General features: G+C 34.9%; 1 protein-coding gene across 1 annotated transcript in view; it reads right to left on the minus strand.

Moving 5' to 3' along the window:
- The window catches only part of DYNC2H1 (dynein cytoplasmic 2 heavy chain 1), a 384617-nt gene that overhangs the window by 144344 nt on the left and 220578 nt on the right, over positions 1–19695 (minus strand). Inside the window, 3 exon segments of the mRNA XM_017850085.1 lie at positions 10497–10601; positions 13271–13485; positions 17880–17949. Coding sequence (XP_017705574.1) covers positions 10497–10601; positions 13271–13485; positions 17880–17949 — 390 coding nt within the window.

Raw genomic sequence — 19695 nt, forward strand, 5'->3', positions numbered from 1 at the left:
GTAACTAAAATGGTTTTGTAATTGAAAAAAAAACTTCATTACATGGAATTGTTAGAATGAAAATCAAATTTTACATTTGACATTTAAATTTACAAACTGATTTATCCAATTTACAATTTATAATTGATTTACAATAGATATTCCTTGTAGCCAAATTCTGTTCTACCCTACCTGTGCCAGAAATACCAAATTTACCCCACTATCCTTGCTTGCTTTTTTTCTTTACCAGTAGAATCCTCAATGTTTTACTAGCTACATAGCTACCTAGTGAAGAGACTAGAATAGATTACTGTGTTTGCCTCAGGAATTAACAGAGATGGAAAAATTTTAAATTAAGATTTTATTGTATCTCGATTTCATTGAAATCATTAAATTAGTTAGGATATTTTCAAAGGTAAAGTTGGCCCATATTTTCTGACTTTTGTTCAAAATAACAAATTTTACACCATTTCTTTCTAGGCAACATGCTGCAAGTGTTCTTAGCCTAGAGAATGTGCCATCACTGAACCGTTATTAACAAATTATTAGCAAACATCTAAAGGAAAAATAAGAATTTAAAAGAAAAAGATAAAACAGTTAAATAAAACCATGATATTACGGAATAAAAGAAACCTCCTAGAGTTACACATGTTTTCAAAATCTAATTTCCACTAAAAGAGAAAAGAAATTTCTACATTAAAGTTAATTTTCTATGGTCTTTAAATGATGATGATGATAAAATTTTCTATTAACTTTCTTCTGTTTATTGGATTTTGACAGATAAGATACATTAGAATTAAAATATATCCTTAGAAAGAACTTCTTGGTAAAATCCACCAAATACACATCCCATTAAAAAATAGTCATGTGTACCCATATCCACAACCACGCATTCACTCCCTCCCATGAATAATATAGGATTTCCTGTTGGGAGGCCAGTATAGTAGAACTGAATTTCAATGACACATCAAGGTTTTCAGAAGCCTCCTTTTTAAAAACACATAAGGAGGCTAAGGCGGGCGGATCACAAGATCAGGAGATTGAGACCATCCTGGCTAACAAGGTGAAACCCCGTCTCTACTAAAAATACAAAAAGTTAGCCTGGTGAAGTGGCAGGCACCTGTAGTCTCAGCTATTCGGAAGGCTGAGGCAGGAGAATGGTGTGAACTTGGCAGGCAGAGCTTGCCGTGAGCCAAGATTGTGCCACTGCACTCCAGCCTGGGCAACAGAGCGAGACTCCATCTCAAAAACAAAAAAACAAAAAAAAAAAAACAAATAAACCTTATAATAATTCTACATTTTTTACACACACAATTTTATAACAATTTGACTTTGAATTCAAAAATATGGAAATACTTTTATAGTTGCTATGTATTAAATTATAAACAAAGTTATTTGGCTTGTAAACATTCAAATGTGTGTTAATATGTAATTATATTTATATTCTGCCTGGAAACATAGCTCTTCTGTTTGAAGAACTTCCTGTAACGATCTTATAGAGTAAGTTTGCTGGCAATAAATTCTGTTTTATTTAAGAAAGATTTTTTTTTTTTTGAGTTGGAGTCTCGCTCTGTTGCCCAGGCTGGAGTGTAGTGGCGTGATCTCGGCTCACTGCAACCTCTGCCTACTGGGTTCAAGCAATTCTCCTGCCACAGACTCCTGAGTAGCTGCAATTGCAGGCACACGCCACCACACCCAGCTAATTTTTTATATTTTTGGTAGAGATGGGGTTTCACCATGTTGGCCAGGATGGTCTCAAACTCCTGACATCAAGTGATCTGCCCACCTTGCCCTCCCAAAGTGCTGGGATTAGAGGCGTGAGCCACCATGCCCAGCCAAGAAAGACTTAATTTCATTTTGAAAGATATTTTGCTGAGTTAGAATTTGTGGTTTCTAGTTTTTTCATTGAGCACTTTAAAGTTACCACGATTCCATTATCTTCTGACTTGAATGGCTTCTGAGGAAAAGGCTGCTCTAGTATTTGTTTCTTTGTATGTGGTGTGTGTTTCTCCCACAACACTTTCTCTACCCTGCTGCTAGCTTCAGTATTTCAGTCTTTTTCAGTTTTAGTATTTTATGCCTATGTGTGTTTGTTGTTTAAGAGAGGGTGAGGTGGTGGAAATTTATCCAGCATGGCGTCCTTTAAGCTTTGTGGATTTGTGAATACTAATTACACAATGGTTAGATTGTTTGATTTTGTCTCACAATTCATGGATGCTTTGTTCTATTTTTTTTTTTCTCCATTTTTTTCTCCTTATGTTTCAGTTTGGGTAACTTCTATTGCTCTATCTTCAATTTCACTGATTCTTTCCTTGGCTATATCAAGTCTATAAACTTGTTGAAGACAGTCTGCATCTCTGTTACTGTGCTTTTTATTTCTAGCACTTTCATTTTATTCATTCTTATAGTTTCCATATCTCTGCTAAAATTAAACATCTAATTCTTGCATATCATGCTTTTTCATCAAACTTTTTTTTTTTTTTTTTGAGAGGGAGTCTCGCTCTGTGACTCAGGCTGGAGTGCACTGGCACGATCTTGGCTCACTGTAACCTCTGCCTCCTGGGTTCAAGCAATTCTCCTGCCTCACCTTCCTGAGTAGCTGTAACTACAGGCACATGCTACCACACCCGGCTAATTTTTTGTATTTTTAGTAGAGGCGGGATTTCACCATGTTAGCCAGGATGGTCTCGATCTCCTGACCTCGTGATCTGCCCGCCTTGGCCTCCCAAAGTGTTGGGATTACAGGTGTGAGTCACTGCACCTGGCCTCATCAGAACTATTAACATCAAAATTGTAATTATTTTAAATTTTCTGTTAGGTAGTTCCAACATCTGTGTCTTATCTTTTTCTGGTTCTCTGGATTGTTCTGTCTCTTGGAGTGGTACCTTTTATTGCATTTTCATGTACTTTGTAATGTTTTCTTGGAAACTGAAATTTTGTCTAGAGCAGTAAAGACTAAGGAACTTTTAAAGCTTACAAATGCATGTAACTTTCTTTCTGATAGGCCTTTAGGGATTTGTGTTAAATGAGGAGTTGGGCTGGATTTGAGGGTGATTTTTGCAGTACAGGTTTCAAACTCCTCTGAAGATACCTTTTATATAAAATGGGGGTCTACAGATTCCTTTTATTTAGGGTAGGGGCAGTTTTATGGACCCCTCCCCACAAAATAGCTGTGTATCTCTCCCTCAGGTTTCTGTCACAGACACAAAAAAACTCCTGAATACTCTCATCAGGTAAGAGACCATGGAGAAAAAGCCTGTACGGGGGTAAGAACACCTATATCAGTTGCCCTCATACACTAGCAGCCTACACTTGGCCTTGACCAATTTATTAACTATTCTAGCTGAATTCTTAACAGTGCCTGGGTGCATATGCCCAGGTAAGCAAATGTTTGTGTTGTGTCACTTCTTTTTAGGCAACTGCAGCATCTCCTTAGATTTCATCGAGTTTTTGCCCTGCAATTTCATCTCTGAGAGGTTCAAAGAAAGTTAAAAATTTGCAGTTTGTCTGGCTTCTATTGTTGAAAGAACAGAAACAATGCTCTTTCAAGCTCTCTACATCATTGAGGTTTGCTTATTATTGACTACAACAGCCTTCCTTCTTTCACTCCAAGTATGATCACCAGCAAGTAAAGACTACTAACATTCCAATGTATGAAATCCAGTGAAAGAAGTATCATTTTTGTCTCAGTGTCTGAGTCTGCTGGTGCCATATGCTGCTTAATTCGAGAGATAAAAGTACTGTGACTGGCCAGTTTTGGTACAAGAGGAGGAGGGACATGAAGGAGATGAAGAGAATAGCATTGTCATAAAGGGACCTATTATTTACTAAGTGCTATTTTAACTGTTTTATTTATCTGGGGAGACAAAAGTTAATATACATAACACATAGAAGATATTGTGCTATTTGGGTAAAGATATATATTAATCATAATAGGTTAGAGCTTTAGTTATTTAAAAATTTATTGTTTAGTTTTCATTTTCTGAAACAAAAGTATGTTTTAACCAAACAAAAGCTGTATAAACTACAATTACTTTTTTAATTTAAAAGAAGCAAAATTTCCAACATTGCTAAATCTGAATTTATAAGAGAAGTATAATTTCTGCTTTAAAGATTTCTTCAGAAGAACTTAATTTAGCTTAATTTTAAAGTGTTTCTCATTTACTCAAACTGTCTTGATTGCAGAAATTTGTACAAACATAATACAAATGATCTAATTCATGCAAAGCTTTTCTTCAGCAATGAAATGAAAAGTACATGTATTTATTCAGATACAAATTCACAAGATACATACTTAGTAGAACACATGTTTCTATTTTACCACTTATGCGGCAGTGGGACTTTTTCTACACATTTCTCTCCCCACTAAACTGAATTCCTTCAAAACAGGGACTATTTTTATTCACCTTTACATTCCAAAACCTATTCTAATATTATATTAGAGGCAAATAATGTTGGATAGCTGAGATAAATAAAAGTAAAAAACACCAGAGGATCAATACAAATGCTTCATGAGAGGATAAGCTTTGGACTGGGTATTGAATGAAGAATTTAAATAAGCAAAAGCAGTGGCAAGAGTAATTCTAGAAAAGATATACAGAAATCTTGAAATGCCTATAGCCAAAAATGCTAATAGCAAAAATATTTAACCATTTTTTTGAATCAACTCAAATGATATTTATAGTTGCTTTAAATGGAAAATATATCTTTAAAACAAAAGCAATATTCATTAATAGAAAGTACTAAGGATACTAAGGGTACAATCCATAAACAGGTACTGGCACACCACCCCCCAACAAAAAAAGAAAACAAAAGAAAAGAAAATACATGCTCTACCCTTGAATAACTCAGAATCCTATAAGAGAGTACAGAAAAAACATACTTCAGTTTCTTCCAACATCAATAGTAACAATTTCTGCCTGAATCTTGTATTCACATTAGATTACCTACATTTTGCCTTTAACTTTTATTGGTAGAGACATAGATCTGGTCAGTGCCAAACTTCCTAAATTAATCACCTATATTCATTGGCATCACTTTTTCACCCACTTTCCCTCCCAAACTATTGCAATTAGATTTCTATCCTCCAACATTCTACAGAGATGATTCTAGAAAAGATTTTGAAATACTGAGTAATGCCCAATTCTTTATAACTTAGCCTTCCTCTTCCACTCCCTGAACAACCAGCATCACCCCTTTCCATCACCTGAAGACTGTCTTTTAAAGTTCTTCTGCTTGTCTTGTTTTCTGAACGCAGATCACTCTTGCTAAAATTCTTTCAAAGATTTTCCCATCTCCAAATATGTGTTAATTATAGATATTCCCCAGGATTCTACCTTCAGGCATCTTTCTTTTCTGCTTCTTCCTCCTTAGCAATCAATCTCTAATTCCCACAGCTTCCTCTCTCACAGATGTACTGCTTTTTTGTCAAATCTTTTTTTTATCATATCTACATCTGAAGCCTCCCTACGTTTATTTATGTTCCTACTAGACATTTCCAAATAGATATTTTATGGCAATTCAAATAAATGTTATTGCATGGGCAATTCAAATTAATATATCAAATTTATCTCTCCCCCTCCTCACCATCAAAAACAAAACCCAAAGTCTCTTGCTTTTGACTTTCACATTTTGGTTAATGTAACATCCCTAGAGTGATTATAACAGTGAAAAAGGTGAGGAAAAGACTGTATTAGCTGATGTGGTTGAGAACGCTATGTGGTGTGTATACTGCAGCAGGTTACAAAAAGAAAAAAAACTCCTAATTACTGACACACAGCATCTGTACATAAGTATCATCATCAATTTGCAGTAGATAGACACAACTTGTGGTCACTGCCTTGAATGTATGTACTCATTTTCGGCCTCCATATTTGTACAAAATTGGCTATACAACTTTGGCATTAGCCTGTCCTTAAAAGCCCAAATCATCAAATACCTGATGTTCATATACCCCTGAACGTGTGCATGATAAATAATGTTTTCTAATCTACTTCTTGTCAAGTACATTGACAGGCTTGGTGTCGAATCAAACTTTGTAGTATCTGAATATTTACTTTCAAATAAGGGCATTTTAAACGTGGCTTGGAATGAAAAAAATCTCTAAATATATAAATTTTATTAGTTCAGTTGCATATACATCTTTATAATTTGAAAAATAAAATGTTACAATAATTGAGACACTATGAAACTCTTTTAAGTAAAAAATGGTAATTAAAAAAATAAGTACTCAAGTAAATAAGTAGTGAAACAGACTAACAGTTAAATACAAATAAGAAAATATGTGTTACCAAAAAACCTTAGGAAGAATGTTATCTTCGTTTCATCCCAAAAGTATTCATAAAAATTGGAATACTAAGGCAAAACAAACTAGTAGAAATTAGATCATATTATGATAAATTTGGGATAATTTTTTGGTATATTTGAGTGAGAAAAAGTAAAATGAAGTTCGGGTTGAATCAGGACAGTCTGGGGAAATAACATTGGAGTCTATCTTCTCATGGTACTATTTCCTTAGAAACTACATAGTTAAGATAAGCGTGGAACATTTTATCTGCCTAATTTGTCATGAAACCCCTGTTCCTTGGGACTCCACTTAGCCTGGGGAGCTGTGTGTTGGTATACAAGCACCGGACTTTTGTAGCTAACATGAAATAGAAGATTGGTGGGAAACTAAGGCTACAGCTTCTAAGTACCAAGATGACCCGCACACCGTTGGCTCTTGTTAACGGCCCAGGAGCAAAATAAGTTATGTATATAGGTAGCTGCTTGGCCTCCCTGTAAGATGAAGATGCTGAACATTCTGCATTTCTTCTCCTGTATCTCAAAGTCTGTAAGGCTGTATCTGCTCTATGTTACCCTATCACCTTCATTAGATAATTGATCCAAACTATGCTAAATCAGATTCCCCAGAACCTGAATGATACTGAGACTAGCAGTTGCAGAAGCCATGTTCTGTTAATAACAGAACTTTGAAGAGAAGGCTCTTGAACTTCTATTGATAAGGTTCCCAAAGCAAATACTTTATTGGAGTCTATGAAATAACCTTTTATTCTTTTAATAACCTTTAATTATATTAACCTTATTTGCTTAAGTATTGTAAAATTTTATCTGAGTATTCAAATATATGTATTATACACACATGAACGTATGTATTTGGGTAGAACTTGAGTTTAAACATTAAAATAGAGAGAGCTGGACAAGATGGCTGACTAGATGCAGCCAGGAAGAATAATTCCCACTGAGAGATACCAAATTATCAAGTAATCCAACAAAATTTGGGCAGATCTTTGGAAAGAAAACACTACCAAGAGTAGATGGAGAAGTGAGGCTGATGCCCAGGGTGAAGAGGGAGGAAGCTGGAACCCTGTGTGCCTTAACATAATGCTCGGGGCTGTTCCTGGCCCCAAGCAACTCCCAAGGAAGTGATGAGTGAGGAGACTGAGGGACATCTCACCCTCACCTTGGACCTATGGGATCCTAGCTACCGGGGACTCCACATCCCCCAGAGATGTGGGAGGTGCTGGAGGATCTGCCTGGAGCCTAGGCAGAAACAGTGCTTCGGCTGGTGTGGAGCTCAGGAGCTTTTGTGTGCAGGACAGCTGCACTGCAGTAGAGTAAGGCCATAAGTGCCCATTTCCCCAGGGGTCCCCATCACCCTCCGAGAGGCTCTAGCATCATCTGACTGCCCGGCCAAGAGACAGCAGGGCTGGCTTCCCCCACAGGATTAGGGCACATCTGTTCTGCAGGCCCTCCCACCCCCGAGCCCCTCCATAGCCACCCCGCAGGATCGTGTGTACTATGCAGCCTCCACAGCCCTGCCTCGGTGTTCTGCACTATCTGAGTATTTTCCAAGTAACCTACGGGCACTTCAGATCCCCAAGCGCAGCCAGAGACTGACCCCAAGCCAAGGGCTGCTCCAGTGTCCCCGGAATGCATATGCAGCTCAGGAGTACTAAGCCCAGATCTGCGGCCAGCACTGGAGCTGGGGAGAAGCGCCCACCCTCAGATCACTGAGAGGGGTGGGACGTGCAGGTTTGTGGGCCAGCACAGAAGTGGTTCATACCTCCCTCCACAGGGCTGGTCCAGAAAGCATATGGCCAGCCTATCTCCCGGCTGCAGCCTGTCAGAGGGAGCCCCACCACCCCGAACACGTAGCAAAAGAAACTTAGGCAAGGCGCCAATGATCACAGGAGGCTCACTGAAAGCCAAGGAGGGAGCCCTGGTGAGAATGGTTTTATTCCCCGCCCCTCCCCCCCGCCCCTCTCCACCGCCCCCAAGAAGCACGCCTGCGAAATCAAGGAAATACAAAAAAACCACAGGGCTAAGAGCCTATCTACCAGCCACTACTCCTAAGCGCCGTCTATTGGATTGCAGCCCAAACTACAACACTAAACATTATTCTGCTAATAGATGCCGAAAATCAGGTGCAAGAATTCACCCACAGATAAAGACATTGTACAGAGCCTTGGCCCTTTGAAAGCATCCAAAACCAATCCCAGCTGGGTGCACCCAACTTGCATCAGAGTTAACGCAACACCAGCCCCACCAGATGAGAATCAGAAAAAACTCTGGCAATTCAAAAAGCCAGTGTCCCCTTACCTTCAAAGAAGCCCACTATACGCCCATCCCCCGCCCACCAGCAATGGCCCCTAAACAGATTGAAATGTCTGAAATGACAAAGAATGCATAATGTGGCAAAAAAGCTCAACAAAATTCAGGAGAAAGTTGAAATCCAATCCAAGGAATCCAAAGTATCCCGTAAATCAATCCAAGAGCTGAAAAATGAAACAGGCATTTTAAGGAAGAACCAAACTGAACTTCTGGAATGGAAAAATTCACTATGAGAATTTCATAATACAAATCAGAAGTATTAACAGTAGTACACAGGTGAAAGATCTCCACAAAGAGAACCAAGAAACAGACACATAGACGGACAGAACAGAATAGGGAGCCCAGAAATAAAGCTACACACCTACAACAATCTGACCATCTTTGACAAGTCAACAAAACAAGCAGTGGGGAAAGAACTTCCTATTCAATAAATGGTGCTGGGTTAACCGCCTAGCCATGTGCAGAAGATGGAAACTGGAGCCATTCATTTCACCATATACAAAAATCAACTCAAGATGGATTAAAGACTTAAATGTAAAAGCCAAAACTATAAAAACCCTGGGAGACAACCTGGGAAATACAATTCTGAACATTGGCCCTGGCAAAAATTTCATGACAAAGATGCCAACAGCAATTGCAACCCAAACAAAAATTGTCAAATGAGACCTAACTAAAGAGCTTCTGCAGAGCAAAAGAGACTATCAACAGAGTAAACAGACAACCTACAGAATAGGAGAAAATGTTTGCAAACTATGTACTCAACAAAGATCCAATGTCCAGAATCTATAAGGAACCTAAAGAAATCAACAAACAAAAAACAAGCCCATTAAAAAGTGGGCAAAGAAAAAACATGAAGAGACGCTTCTCAAAAGAAGAAATACATGTGGTCAACAAACATATGAAAAAATGTTATGACATCATGATCATTAGAGAAATGCAAATCAAAACCACAATGAGATACCACCTCATACCCATCAGATTGGCTATTATTAAAAAGTCAAAAAATAACAGGTGCTGTCAAGGTTGCAGAGAAAAGGGAATGCTTATACACCACTGGTGGGAATGCAAATTAGTTCAACCACTGTGGAAAATAGTTTGCCGATTTCTCAAAGAACTTAAAACAGAACTACCATTTGACCCAGCAATCCCATTATTGGGTATATACTCAAAGGAATATAAATGGTTCTACCATAAAGACATATGCACGTGAATGTTCACTGCAGCACTACTCAGAATAGCAAAGATATGGAGTCAACCTAAATGGCCATCAACGGTAGACTGAATAAAGAAAACGGGATACATAGACAACATGGAATACTATGCAACATAAGAAAAGAACAAGACCATGTCCTTTGCAGCAAGGAAGTGAAGGAGCTGGAGCAAGACCATGTCCTTCACAGCAAGGATGGATGGAGCTGGAGATCATTTTCATAAGCAAACTAATGCAGGAACAGATAACCAAATACCACATGTTCTCACTTATAAGAGAGATCTAAACACTGAGTATACATGGATACAAAGAAGGGAACAACAGATACAAGGGTCTACTTGAGGCTGGAGAGTGAGAGAAGAGGGAGGATCGAAAAATTACCTGTTGGGCACTATGCTTATTACCTACGTGATGAAATAATCTGTATACCAAATCCTTATGACACACAATCTATCCATGTAACAAATCTGCACATTTCCCCCTGGATCTAAAATAAAAGTTTAAAAAGAAAAAAAAATCAGAAAATTAAATATTTTTAAAAGTATATTTAAAGTAAAACTGGAATGTGTTGTGAAAATAAAATAAAATGTTTAAATAAAGCTTGTGGGGTCTACGGTACTAAATCAAATTTAATTTTGTCTCCTTCAGGCTCACTAGCAACTTTTCTTGAAGGTAGATCTTCTTTTTAGGTTACCTGAGAACTGATCATGCGCTGAGATGAGTGAGCAATATTGGCAGGCAGACCAAAGAAACTATGTTTGTCGTCCTCTGGAAGTTTCTCAATGACAGCACGATAGTCCTAAATATAAAAAAGTGAAAAACAGTTACTTTTTAAAAATAAAATTGAACTTGCAATCACTGAAATAAGAAAGAATACTTTGAAATGTTAAAATATTATATGTATTTTTATTTTCTAGATAAATCTCACTTTGCATATTAACTCAGTTATCTATGGGAAGTATTATCATTAATAATTCTTCACACTTCAACTATTTGATATTATATTTTCTTATCCTAACTCCCACATACAAAGGGACCCTGATTTATTTTACACATATTTGAGTGACTATGCCTATGATATGGAAGCTACTATGTTAGATGTTTTTAGGAAAGCTCTATAAATTTTTTCCTGTAACTTACCAAAGACCAATCTGCAGAGTGCAGTTCTGCTCATGTTAAATTAAGACAAATATTCAAGCAATCTACTTTTGTTTCTTTTTAACTTAGAGAAAACTTGTAAATGTGTAGACACACACTAGTATGCAAGCACTGCTTTGTAAATTACTTTATAATAGAGCAATTGCAGTTAGTCTTCAGTTTGCTGGTGAGGTATGATAAAATGTATTGATAATACTATCATTTCAACCTAAGAACTACCCTACGCATTGAATAAGCTTGGCTTGTTGAGCACTCATCTCAACAGTTATTCACTCATGACTTTAAATCAAAACTAAGTGCAGACAAAAAGACTTATTCAGTTTGGCCTAAACATGGAAACCGTTTTGTTTTCATGAAGAGAAGTTATTTTAAGGCAAGTACTGCACGTGTATCTAAAAACTGTGTTTGCTGAAGTAGGCATGGGGAGACTTGGCCTCTGACTTCCCCTCATCCTTTCTTATCCTTGGCAGCTGACCCTGAAGTATTTCCAAGGAGACAGTTGGACTCCAGGAAGTCCAGGACCTGTAAATATGTCACATTTTGGAAAGTCATGCTGTTCTTTGAAATTCTTCCAATCCTTTAGCTTAGCATTTGTAAACTTCCTCGAGGTATTCAATCACAATGTATAAATGTATATGTACATGTACATGAGTGTATGTTTGCATATATGTGTGCATGTGTTATCCTGGGAAACATTCAGTGTCTTTCGTCTAACTCAATTAGAAAGCTAAACAGTGATTCTCATAAGTCATCCTATAAATTTAAAAATATTTACTCTTTGTAGAGGTATACACTTTGCTCATTTCAAAATAGTTATGAAATCTTCTTGTCGAGACTGGCTAGAGTCTTCTGTCTATCTAGAACTATACAGTGATATGCTGACTAATAACTGGCAGTTACATATTCAGACTGATTTATCCTTATTTGTACATAAAAAAATATATATACCATGTGACAAAATTTATATAAACAGCACAAAAACAGGAAAACTAGGCTGTTAGAGTAAGGATAATGTACCCTTTGTGGGAGAGGCAGTAACTAGAAGGGAACATAAGGAGAACTTCTGGGAAGCTAATAATATTCTGTTTCTTGACCCCAGAACTGGCTACACTCATGTGGTCTATGTATAAAAATTCATGGAATTGTGCATTTATAATGTATATATTTCTGTATGAATTGTATTTTTCAATGTAAGCTTCTAACAATAGAGTTGGAAGACTTGTTGGGGTACACTATCTGAAATAAATGTATAATAATTAAGCTATATACTGTATTTACTCATTCACTCTAAGGTTCTGCTAGAAGGTAAACTCCACAGATGCATTACTATATCCACAATGCCTAGAGCAGAACTATCACTAAGCAGATGTTTAATGCATTTTATTGAATGAATGAGTAAATTAAAGATACTAGAAATAAAACAGGATCCTTAAGGTTATAAGATAGTCAATAAGAGTAATATATTTAATAGCTTTTTTAACTTTTGTTTTTTGACAATTATGTGCCAAATGAAGGATTTTTCTTGAAAAATATTTGGATGAAAGAAAACAGCACAAAACTGAGAGAACTACATAATTGAATAGATACGTGCCTTTGTAATTCAAGAAGAAATGTATAATTATAGTACTCTAATAAATCATTATTTGCACACAGATACACATATAGGTTTGTGGCAAAATAAATTAGAATTGAAATCTTTCAGCTATACTTATTACTATTTTCTGGAAAAGATGAGTGCATTCTAGGAGGCTTTCATGTGATGGTTCAAAGCAAAAAGCTACAGTTGGCTGAAATAGATACACAAAACGTTGCTGTGAAAAACAAAGTAAATTTCTTTCATATATTTAGACAAGCTTTAAGTGTACAAGCCAGAAACTGAAGACACAAATAGTATTTGTCTTCTTTCCTATTTTTCAATATATGAGAGTACACTCATGACTACTATGAAGTGCATATTCTCCCACTGCAGTTTTTCACAGCAGTCCTACCTTCTTTGAATTTTCTTTGGCCACTCCCTTCAAGATCTGACTACAGACCAGCCTATTATTATGATCAACCACCCAACTTTCAGTAAGTACTCAAAAGTTTTTAGGATGCCTTACTAAAGTTGAGAGAATCAAGCCATATATTGTCATAACAAATAATCCAAACTGAATAATTACTTGTGCATATATTTAACAATGTAAGAAATGATTCATGTATCATTCATGTATCATGTATCATATATGATAAGTAACATATATTTAACAATGTAAGAAATGATTCGTGTATCTACCTGGAAATAGATTGAAAATCATTCATTTTACCTACCAAAATGCTGCAGGATTGTGGTAGAGATACAGAATATGGAAAAATGCTTTTCTTGTTCCTTTGGTTGAATACATCAATAACTGAAGAATTAAAAAACTGCTTCAGGTATGACTGAAGAACTCTAAGGTCAAAATAGTTATCTATACGTCCTCCATAAATAGCATTTTCAAGTAAACCATGTACAAATTCCCATTGTATATCTTTGGCACCTATAATTTTAAAAAAACACTTTTATTAATTTTATTTTTAAAACATTAAATTCCTGGCTTGAGTTATATTTATAACATACAGCAAAATACATTTAATACAATTAAATCATTTATTCAAATGACCATTAATATTAATAGTAGTAAATAATATTTGAGATTTTTTAATCAAGTGAAATCTTCCAAATATTTTACATGTATAAATTCACTTAATCCTCATAGCAAAGAAAGAAGTATTAATGTTATACAATTATACATATGGAGAAACCTTCCTAAGGAATAGGAAGGCTAAGGCACCAAAATGAGAAAGTTATACAAAGATCTGAAATAGAAATGAGGTACTCTGAATCCAGTCAGATTATCTGAATTATCTGCCACACAATCCTGGTTACTTAAATTGGAAATTCCTGAAGTGGACCTATCCAAAACATAATTTTACACATTTGATGAAACTGTCAGTTTATAAAATAATCTGATTAACAGGGAAACTCTACAAAACACCTTCACACATTACACTCTTCTAAATGTCATGATTTTACATAGTCAACTATCTACTTTCTATTTTAATAGAAGAGAAATGTAATATTAAAAAAACACAATAGAATTTTTTCTTTTTGGTTTTGGTTTTTTTGAGATGGTGTCTCGCTCTGTCACCCAGGCTGGAGCGCAATGAGGCAATCTCAGCTCACTGCTTCCTCCGCCTCCTGGGTTCAAGCGATTCTCCTGCCTCAGCCTCCTGAGTAGCTGGGATTACAGGCGCGTGCCACCATGCCTGGCTAATTTTTGTATTTTTAGTAGAGACAGGGTTTCACCATGTTGGTCAGGAACTTCTTGTATAAGATATTATTTCATTTTGCAACAGAAATATCCTTGTCATCACAATTTTGTGGTAATGTTAAAATGTAAGAATTAAATCTCAGATCTACAGTAAATGCAGGAGACACAGAACTATATTTAAACTAGCTAATAAACTTCATTGTTAGCATTACTAGCACAGTTCTGTTTCATTACTATAAAATTTAGAGATATGACAAAAATTGATTATCTACATGCCTTGGAACATAAGTGATTTAGGTCGCCTCCTGCAGGATAAGAGGACCTCCATAGTGGAAGAATAAAGTTGTTATCTGCCTATATCTTATTCTCAACAGTGACTAAACAAAGGACTTCACCAGGACTCGAATTTCTAGTTGTCCTGATACTCACTAAATGATAACTTTATCATTTAGTCAGTCACTGATAAGTTAGCCAGTCATTGATCAGTCAGTAAGGAATACAGACATATTAGTGTATCTTTCAACTTATAAAATAGAAACGGCAATCATTATGTGAAATATTTTATAGAATTTTTATAAGAAAATATTATTTTCTTCTACCTATTTTCTCAAAACAAATTTTATGTTGTTCAGGGTAAAATAAAATTAATAGAACTCAAATTACAACAATAGCAATAATTACAGTCAACCATTACTGATAGCTTAACTCCATATATTAAATGTACTAAATGTTAAATGCTTCATGTGGCTTTTGTAATTTAAACTTCTGGATATTCAAATAAACTGAGGTAGTGTCTACTATTATTCCTAATTTAAAGATCAGGAAACTCAAGCTTAAAGATTAGGAAACTTGCTCTAGGTTGCATGGCTATTACTCTCAATACCAATTGTTCCCAAGATTTAGAATTTTTTCTCTTTTTTAGCATTGAATTCTATACATGTGGAAGTTCCTTCATATCAGAAAATTCTGTAATCATAAGATTTAACAGATTTTTACTCTGAGATTCAATATCATTTTAAAGGATCTGTCTTTTATTTAAAATATAATGGTGTAAGATATCTATCTATATATGTCTTAGAATGCTATTAATTAACTCTATCACAAACTTGAAACACAATGATAAATCATTCAAGTTCTGTTTTTTCTCTTTTGTGAAAGGGCACTAACACTAATAGCCTCATAGTGGTATTATAAAGTCAAATAAATATTCAAAAGCATTTTGGAAAATTACCAAGCTTTTAGGCAAGCTGAAAAAAGTATTAGTTTATATTCTCCAAAAAAAAAAAAAAAAAAAAAAAAAAATCAGCGTCAAATGTTAAAACAACAGTTCACGGGGTCAGGAAAGTAGTTACCCATGTATGAGGAGGGGAATGTTGGGTCGTATGTAGAAAGGAGTAGAAAAAAGGCACTTCTAAAATACTAATAATGCTGTTTTCATTTTTTTTTGGGGGGGGTATAAGTTACATAGGTTCAATTTATGGGAAATTTATTGAATTCTACATTTATGTGTACTTTTCTGATGTAGAATTAAATTCTCTTTCAATACTATTTGGCATCAACTAGTAATGGTGAACAAATGCATACCCTATGGCCTAGCAATTCTATTCCTACATATATACTCAACAGAAATACATCTATATATTCACCTAAAGGTATAGCAGCATTACCCATAATCATCCCAAACTCAAAACTACCAACATGTCCATCAACAGATATACATATAATTACACAAAGGCATACTGTGTAGCATTGAGAATAAATGGACTACAACTAAATGCAAACATATAGCTGAATCTATCAAATATAATGTTAACTACAGGAACCCAAACACTAGAGCGTACATGCTGTATGTTTCTAGTTTTACAAAAACAGGCATAACTAATCTATATAGTTAAGTGTCTGGTGTCTACCTCAGGAACAGGGGAAGGTAAAGTTGGGAGATGGTAGAGGCTGAAAGGCAACATTACATGAGTAGATTCAGTGGCACTTACAATGTTCTGTTTCTTGATTAAGGTGCTGGCCACGTAGGTGAATTCAGTCTGTGGAAATTTCATTGAGCCATAATCTTGTAAGTACTTTTTGTCCATATAGTTCATTAAATAGATTTTTTTAAACTTCAAAAATATATAAATTAAAATGGGACTTGGTCACATCCTAGCTGTCCATCTTTATCCTTTTGCCAAGGACAAGTTATAGAAAAAATTTCTGATGCTATTAACTCAAATAATAATTGAGTACCTATGATAGGCTAGGCACTGTTATAAACCTCAAGGATATACACAGTAAACAAGACAAAGATCTTACTTTAAAACAGATTATGCTCTAGTGGGAAGAGACAAACAAAATAAGAAAAAAATGAATAAACAAGAAGATATTCAAGTAGTACTAATGTATTAAGACAATATGACAAGACAAAGGGATAGAGAATGATTAGATTACTTCAGATTCAGCAGTAAGAAATCAATCTCCAGAAGCAATTCTCTTCTCAAGAGGACACCTCTAAGCTGAGAAGTGAACAATAGGAAGAAGAAGGCCATATGAAAATTTGGGAGGAAAGCATTTCAGACAGAAGGAAGAACACCCATTAAAACCTTCAAGTAAGAACAAGTCTGGCTTGTCTGAGGAACATAAAGATGCCAAATATGGATATAAGTTTTAAACAGGAAAATTATATGCTTTGGTTTGCATTTCTAAAAACTAAAGTTTTTATGGTATGAAGAATGTTTGCAAGGGTGCTAAAGTGGAAGACCAGGTAAGAAATTATTGCTTGGACTGCCAACACTTTGGAAAATAAGTGAATAGAATCATGATGTGATTTGCAAAGGATAGAAATTGCCAAAGCACTGGATGTCTGAGGATGAGAAAAAAAAAAAAAGAATCCAGGGTGACTCACAGGCTTTAGCCTTGAACAACTATTAATACATGAATGGTGGGCCATCTACTGAAACGGGGGCAGAATCAGGAAAAAGTATTCGGCAGGGTTGCAGGGTTGGGGTGGGGAGGAGACAGGAATTGAAAGATCTGTTTGTGACATTTTTAAGTTTGAGATTACTATCATCATATTCTATTCTCTAATCCATCATTGGTCTAAACTCTAGTGTCCCCCTTCCTTGGTCCTGCACAATAAACTTTAAAGATTAAACTGTTCCTGTTTTCAAGGAGGCTGATAGCTAGATGGACTTAGGGGATCAGATTACATGGCTTTATTTGCTGCTGTTTCAATGTATTATTTGTACCTTGTTTCCTGAATCCTACTTAGTAATTCAATTATGACTCCACAAATCCTTGGTACTAATCTTAATCTGCTATACTCCTGAATTTTAACAGTTCCCTTGAAAGACATCTGAAAAATTCAGTTAATGCCTGAAACTTTTGAAGGCCGCAAAGTGAAAACAAAGTCTTTCTAGCTTTCTGCTTCCAGAAAGAAGAATCCATGTAAGAACAGATTCATATAAGAACTCTGAGATAATACAGGTATAGCAGTCAAATAAAAAATAAAATAAAAAGCAAAAGCAAATTTTGTGATAGGAAGGTAAGCCACTTTGGAAGAAAACACATAGTTAATAAGACCTCAGATAAAATATTTTATTAATATGAGATTAAAATTTTGTTAGAACTTACCATCAAAAGTCTGTCAATAATGTTGTACCCAGCCCGAAGATCTGATAAAGAAAATTCATAAAACTTGGTCCAACCCTGTCAAAAACAATTTTTTTAAGTAAACAACTAAACAGTACTCAGAGAGATATATGTATGTATCACTGTCCTTAAACAAAATGATCAATATAGACTTAAAACATATAACTCCTGAGAATTTTTTTAAAAATCCAACACATAATAAATCTAAAATAACAGTAAATTTTAAAAAAAATTTACTGGCCATAGCATGAAAAGTACTTTATAATACAATACTAATTTTAGTGATTTATGTAGCAACATAGTCATAGAGAATAAATTGGTATACTAAATTTTTTATTCTGATTACTATATATACATTGGGATATTTCCTATAATTTTATCCTTCAGAATTGTGGATTTTCTCCACAAACATACAAAGAAATACCGCACCAAAAAAAGTCCAAAAGCACATAGCAGTATATTCATTCATATTGAACCCACAAAGCATTCATATTGGAACTAAAATTATATACCTATAATAGCTAAAATGTTTGTATAAAATGAATATTCATAGAGCTCTATATTGTATAGACAATAAATTGAAACATAAAATAATTTATATATGGCTTCTATTGACTAGTTCTATGTAATAAAATAAGTTCAAGCTAAAATATATTTAGACTTGGATATTATTTAGGAATACTGATACAAATTTCATTCATTCATTCAACACTCAAAAAATATTGTAAATATATGTTATTATATGTCAGGCTCTGGGAATATAATAATGAACAAAAAGTTATCCCTGCCCTCATGTAGCTTTCAGTAAAACATGGGAAAGGGTGGGGTGGAGACAATCACTCAAATACATATACAACTGTAAAATGATAATAACTGACGGAGAGAAACATTTAGTATGTTTCACACATATGAAAGAGATCTGACCTAATCTAGAGGAGAGGGAAAGTCACCCTAATAGGAAGAGGGGTGGCATACAAAGATAAAAGACAGATTTAAGAACTCGTTAGGAAAATAAAACTAACAGAATTTTTGTATTGGATTGTAATGGAGTATGAAAACACCAAAAAGAGGGCTCTTAAGAATGACTTCTAAGCTTATTGCTCATTCAAATTGATGATGGATGATGTCATTCTTAATAAGTGAAACAGTGAAAGAATACAAGATTTGGGAAGGAATATCATGAGATCACCAAACAAAAGTTTAACAAAGCATTTAAACAAACACATCAAACAAAAACATAAAGTTTTGGACTGCTATATACCAGGCCGTGTTTTGTTCAATTAAAATATAACAATGAACAAGAGACAAATATCTGTGCACTTGGGAAGCTTAAATTCTAGTGCTTGATCCAGAACATGTGAATTTTCAGATATGTTTGAGACATCCAGCTGGATATGTCAACTGTTAGATAGGCAAACAGAGAGCCTAGAAAGTTTATCTGAGCTGTATGTGTAAATTTGGGGTCAATAGCATTTGGATACCTTTTTTTTTTAAAAAAAAAAGAATATTATGGATATTATGAAAACAAAAGATTCAAATTTTGCTCAGTTAGCAGATTTAAGAAATAAAGATCTGTAAAGGATATGTATCCATCAACCATTAACACAATTTCTCTATTATTTATCTAAACTTTCTAACAATTCAAAAGTCTTAATAAAATTTCTTATATCATTCTGTTAGACCTTATATGTGAAAGTTTATTTTTTAAAAATGTTTAATACCTTGAAGATCAATATTTTTAAAACCCCCAAATTAGAAAACTGTTGCTATCAATATTGCTTAATATATATACCTATGACATGG

Source organism: Rhinopithecus bieti, unplaced genomic scaffold (genome assembly GCF_001698545.2).
Source record: "Rhinopithecus bieti isolate Rb0 unplaced genomic scaffold, ASM169854v2 scaffold_33302, whole genome shotgun sequence".
Lineage (NCBI taxonomy): Eukaryota > Metazoa > Chordata > Mammalia > Primates > Cercopithecidae > Rhinopithecus > Rhinopithecus bieti.